The sequence below is a fragment of the Camelina sativa genome, chromosome 11, assembly GCF_030686135.1.
Source record: "Camelina sativa cultivar CO46 ecotype springtype chromosome 11, ASM3068613v1".
In the NCBI taxonomy this organism is placed as follows: domain Eukaryota; kingdom Viridiplantae; phylum Streptophyta; class Magnoliopsida; order Brassicales; family Brassicaceae; genus Camelina; species Camelina sativa.
In genome coordinates this window covers 25,759,385-25,765,613 of record NC_141890.1, presented here as the reverse complement: position 1 = coordinate 25,765,613, position 6,229 = coordinate 25,759,385, and the positions used below count along the sequence as shown (strand labels likewise).

The following is a 6,229-nucleotide window of genomic DNA, read 5'->3' as shown; positions in this document are numbered from 1 at the left end:
TTTGTGTGGGACTCCTTAACCTCCATGGCTATGTGTTGCATGTGAGGGAGGACCCACATGCTATGTTACGGCTTTGGTTACTTCTTACTAGGATCAACCTTACAACAATCGTATCCCCAAATCCCTTACAACCGCCTTTAGTGTGTAAGCTCGGTTTTGTCCTTTTCTTACAATGCTTTATCGGCTACAAGCTTTGTGTGGGACTCTTTAACCTCCATGGCCGAGGGCTTCATGAGAGGGAGGATCCACCTGCTCTGTTACGACATTGCATATACCACTTACGAGTCTCGGTAGCTTCACCACTAGTTAGGAGATTTGTGCCAAAATCTGTAACAATCCTTGATTAATTGGTCTTGAACTTTCTCCGGTTGGCGAGAACATTATCCCCCAGTTCCCTATGGAACAACTTTTCTAAAAGCTCCGCTGCATACTTTGCAAGAGCCATCGTTGATCACTTGCTGATCCAGGAAGCTGCGGAGCATGTCTTCAAAGGCACTTCCACCTTGGTCCCAACAGATCTTTCAAGTCCTACTAGCCTCCCAAAGCCTTGTATTCCCTTGGAAAACTCATGGAGCAAATATCTATCTATGTTTTGTAACCCTATTAAGCTTTGTAACTTTGTAATTCTCTCCTTGTATGAACTGTCCTGTTTGAGGACCTAAGTTTAATGAAACTTGTTTGACAAAAAAAAAAAAAACTATGTGTACTTTCTTAGATTTTGGCGATTTTTTTTTTAGTTTGCCGACATTTTTAAAAATGTTTCATAAAACATATTAGATAGTTTGCCGACTTTTTTAAAAATGTTTCATAAAACATATTAGATCAAACCAAATTAACAAACTTGCACTTCACCACACTTTTTTTTTTTTTTTTTTTTTTTTTTTTTTTTTTACATTTTTTAACTGAAGACAGAAAAGTTCATATGTGTTATACATTTCATAGGATTGATCAAACACAGGTGATGTTTTTTAAACTTCGGTTTTACGAGATCTTTTCTCTTGCATGGCAGCATATTTGATGATCTTGAGTGCTTCTACCATATCATCACATAGTCTATGTGGATCTGGAATAGTTGTTGTGTCAACAGCTAGATTGATGACAATCTTGTTTACGTAGCTTATGAAATGGATACTGAGAGCCTTAAACATCACCCAACAAAATAAACAATTAGTTAATTTAACTTCATCAAAAGTTTCATAATCTTTTAGAAGAGTAAACAAATCTACTTCAAAAAAGGAATGATTTAAGTATATATGAAATCAGTTGTACTTACTTGTGATCCAACTAATGCACTTCCCGCGATATATGAAATCGGATGGTGAAAAAAACTTATTTCTTCATCCGGACCTTTCACATTTGAAAATGCCAACGATGTGTGACCAAATATCCTCTTTCCAAAATCTTCTACTGCCTGTTAATTTCTTACAGTAAAAAAAAAATAGTTAAATGCATTAAGTTGTATCGAATATTGCTCATATCGGTTTTGTATATTTTCACCTTTCCTCCAAACAATTTCAAGGTGAATTTTATGATTCCGTAGAAAATAAACGCTTCGAGAGATATTTTTTTCCTATCCATTGTTGCTTTGGCTCGTCGAATGTACTCCAATGGATCATTCTCGAATTTCACCCACAAAGGAAATATGATAGTTCCTATGAAGTTTCCCCATCTACACTTTGAACCCTTCGCCATCATATCAGCCAAATCCTACATTTTCATATTTTATTAAACTTTACACTTAAACTAATTGAAAATTTGGTTTTGTATGATTGTATATAACTATGAACATGATGACTATCACCTCTATCCTTGTTGCTGGTCTTAAGTTTATAGCTACAGCACCACGAACACGGAGCTTTTCTAAGATCTCTTTCTTCTCGGCCTTTGATCCATCTGTCAACAGTTATCAAATATTATGAATTATGATGTAATTATGGTTTGAGTGATTGAGTACCTCTGGTTTTTAATATTATAAGAAGTGATTGCATATCGAAAATATAATAATTGAAGAAAAAAAATATTATAGGTAAGGTGGTTTGTGGATTTTTTTTTATAGTAAAAAAAATAATTGAAAAAAGGTATATATGGTAAATGATAGATACTTATAAAAGGAGAAAGGAATTTGAATTAACCATATTTGCTACTCAAATATCTTGAAAGACCTGCTTGTGTCATTCCAAGAAGAACATCATTCACCTTCTGCAAATATTTGAATATTATGAAGTTGTTATATAAAGTGTACGTAAAAACGAAATGAGTGATCAGTATATAAAGCAAAATAACAATTACTATACATACCATGTTCATTGTGTCCTTCACAAACTTGACATCATCAAGACTTATTATCCGATGGATAAGCTTCCAGGATTGAAATCCATCACTGGGATTACCCATAACAGGATTTTTCGTATCTTGCATGAAGCATACTGTAAGAATTAACTTGAAAAATTCAACAATAGTGGTGAAGGTGACTCTTATCAAAAACAAAAACCCAACAACCAACCACCAAGCCAGGGAATTAACAAGTTTCTTTGTAGCCACGGTACTAGAAATTAGTGCGTCGGGGTCTGATGTTTTTCTTGAACAAGCAAGTAAGAGAGACATAAGAGACATTCCATCACCAACTGAGTGATGTATTTTTACTATAGCCAAAGATTCTGCTTTTGATGTCTTTACGTTGAGCAAATGAAATTCCCAAAGTGGTTTGGACATGTCCATTGGAATGTTAGCAATGGTTGAAATATAATCTTCTACGAACTGATCAGGATTTTCAATGTTGGGATAGTCAAGATCCGGCACAATTATATGATCTTCTACTCGAACTTTAACAGGAATCCACACCGGTTCTCCTTTTCTCTTGTAGTCTATCTCCTGAAAAGACAAGAAAAATTATGATCCGTAAGACAAAATTCAGAACTAATATACTTGTGATATTTGCATACTAAAGAGATAGAAACAAATTGAATTCTATTAGTCACTGAAGAATTCTTTATATATATCTTATTCAGTATGTTTATACTTATTATATATATATACCAAAATTATAGCTAGTACATATATAACAAAATGCATGCGTACGTATAGAATATTTATATTTACCATTTTGCTAGAGAATCTGGGAGCATTGATCAATGACTTGTTGATGCCTTCAACAAACTTCGATGGGTTGCATCTAATTTTAAACCCAAAAGTTATAACAATGACGAAATTTGGGGAACTTAGCATATGTGACATTGGGCTAAGCGGCTCCATTGGCTCTTCTCTCTCCATATCTTTTTCCATTTGTATGGTTTTCTTTTTATGATTCTCCAACCTTTTGCAGTACTACTTCGCTTTTATAGCATTCATTTTGTGTCCTTCTCTCTTTTTTTTTTTTGGTATTATTATAAGTAGTAAATGAGGTTTGGTATGAGGTTAGGGTTTGTGGTTGCTACCTTCGTGGGTTCCTTGTGTATTTTTTTTTTAAATTTAGTCCTTCCATTTTATTTATAAAAAAACCATTTGGTTTCTAAATACCATTTCATAATAGTTGTTGTTTTAACATAAATTGTCTTGATAAACTTCAAATTAATAAACGAATTAGATAGAGAAATCATTAAGTATACGGTGTATAAATAAAAATTAGTTAGATCACATTCCTAAGTGGATGGGAAACAGTACTATTAAAAAAATTTAAAACCAACATTTCAGAAATATCAAAACAAAACATACTATTTGTAAGAGCCATGCACATAGATGAAAAACTATTTTTAGTGAAAAGTTATTTGTTAGACCTAATTAAGAATGTGACCTAACTAATTCCAAAAACATAGCTCAAAACAAAATGATTGTTGTTCTTTATATATTGGTCCAAAACTTTATCCCATCTAATATGGGATTTTAAACTCTAATAGTTTTTTATGCGTGCAGACCACGCCTAAATTAGTCATACACGTACGTGACGTTATATATGCAGTTTTGTCCAACATAAATTTATTAGCAATCGTAGCCCAATAAATTTCTATACAATCTATCAGAGATGTTTTAATTGCCCATTTGCTTTTTTCTTTTTTGTTGAAAATTTAACATATTTTAGAAATCAAAATACACTTTCATGTTTATCATGCCAACATGTGGAAGCATATTAATAGAATGCGAGTCCACTAGAACTGTTCGAGTTACATTTATGTTATTTTGGTGTATACTGTTGACATAATTGTTGGTCCCCGGCTACTATAAATTAATTAATTTTTTAAAAACTCTTTGTTGTAGGTGAAAATGCATGAGGATACAATGTTTTTCTAAAAAAATGTAATTTATTTATTATATCTAACTACCCACATAATGTATGATGTTGATATAAAACAAAACCGATTTAAATGGGATACACGTATGAGCTGGCCCCGATTGTGTCCCATTAAAGAAGTGGACATAGGGGAGTCCACCAATCAGATCCAAAATTGCATCTGGTGAAAACTCTAGTAATTGGCCGAAGCTGAAGCCTGAAGCAAAGCTATCCAGATCAATGAGGTCTGCTTTTTCTCATTAATCATCCAGGAACACTCCATCTTTAATTTTGTTGTTCCTCATTCACTAAGCTGATAAAGAGTCCTTGGTCGTTACAGCCCCGGCTCAACAGAAATGAGAGGCCTTGGGCGAAAAAAAATTATTGGACTTTTTGTTACATTAATTTTTTTTTTGAGATTTTTCTGAATTTTTGTTAAAAATGTGGATTATTTTATAATAATTTTTAAACTGGCCCCCAAAAAATGTTTTTAGAAACATTTGGACAGTTTCAAAAATTATTTTCGGGCTATTTTTATATTTTTACAAAAATTTGGACCCCTTTTCTTGTATAATTTTTATGTGAAAAGGTTTGGTTCCCTGGGCCATGACACCTGTGTCCATCCCACTTGAGCGAGGCTGAGCAGTTCCATGGTATACTACAGGACAATTTTTGTTTCATTCAATTTTCATTCAATTCTAATTAAATCAATTTCGATATTAAAAATAATAAAATGAATACTTAGTCCAATTGAAACTTCAGATAAATAATATTTTGCCTTTTTTATTAATATTGATTCAAACCCATTCTACCATAAAACTATATTTAGGATTGGGATGGTGGTGTGGTGATGGTGAAGATCAGACTTTAGTCATGGGTGCAAGATGCCAATGTCAAAGTTCGTCCTCACTTCATTCGAAGCTAGAGGTTTTACTATGGGCTATGGAGTGTATTCTAACTAGACGCATTGACTGTCAGAGATTCGAAATGGGTTCAGCAAAGCTTGTTGCGATCATGCAAGACTCGGAGGAGTGGCCGACCTTCTCTACTTTCCTTGATGAGTTCCACACTCTTCGTGTCTCCTTGCCTCTTTTTACTCTTTACAAGATCCTACGGGAGTCCAATGGAAAGGCGGATTGTTTAGTTCGTTATTCTAGAAAGTTATCGTCAGATACCATTTTTGTATACAATTTTTCTCCAGTTTGGACAACCAACTTAGGAGTTTTATTTTAAATATTGTTAGGTTGAAAAAAAAACCATCATACAATATAATCCGTCCAATATTATTTTAAAATATAATGTATTTAAATATTTATAATATTTTAAAATTTATATTAATTTTAGATATATCAATTATAATAACTTAAGGTTTAAAATTTTAATGTATACGATAAAAGTAAACAGTCAACTTCAAAATTGAATTAAGTCGTATACATAATTTGGATTTTTGTTAAATTAAGCTTCCTGTTCATTTAGATTAAGATTCAGTATAATATTATGTATAATATAATTTTGAATCATTGTCTAAAAATTTTAGGCCATGTGGAACAATGAAGATACACTATTTTCGATTAAGTGAGTAGTATATGTCTGTTCATGTACTATATGATGATTTAAACAATTAAAAAATAAATTAAACAAAGATGATAGGAAAAATATAATTTAAAATCTGAACAAAATATTTTAAATATCTTTAATTAATTGTTGAAGATTATATGGATAATTTTACAATTAATTTTAATATTTTAATTATGTTTGGTTTTATGAATATTAGTGTGAATTAATTGTAAAGTTGTTTAGATACATAAATATAATAATGGCATTGTAAATATTTACTAAAACAAATGTTAATATAAACGCAAAGTTCTTTTTTTTTGTCAACTACATAAAAGATTGGCTCTAAGAAAGCCAAATGGGGAGGGAAAGTTCATCTGCTCATTTAATGAAAATTCACATATTTATCCA

General features: G+C 31.9%; 1 protein-coding gene across 2 annotated transcripts; it reads right to left on the bottom strand.

The window, feature by feature from the left end:
- Positions 1-747: 747 nt before the first annotated feature.
- LOC104724087 (wax ester synthase/diacylglycerol acyltransferase 1-like) lies at positions 748-3,360 on the bottom strand. 2 transcript variants are annotated; one of them, XM_087470896.1, is made up of 7 exons: positions 3,100-3,360; positions 2,299-2,871; positions 2,133-2,199; positions 1,802-1,893; positions 1,498-1,707; positions 1,274-1,411; positions 748-1,139 (listed from the first exon to the last, which is right to left on the bottom strand). In XM_087470896.1, the coding sequence occupies exons 1-7, from the start codon at positions 3,280-3,282 to the stop codon at positions 969-971; spliced, it is 1,434 nt and encodes a 477-aa protein (XP_087327022.1). In that variant the 5' UTR covers positions 3,283-3,360; the 3' UTR covers positions 748-968. The 2 variants fall into 2 exon arrangements, with proteins under 2 accessions (XP_087327022.1, XP_087327023.1); XM_087470897.1 differs by having other exon boundaries at positions 2,163-2,199; positions 3,100-3,308.
- Between the last annotated feature and the right edge of the window lie 2,869 nt (positions 3,361-6,229).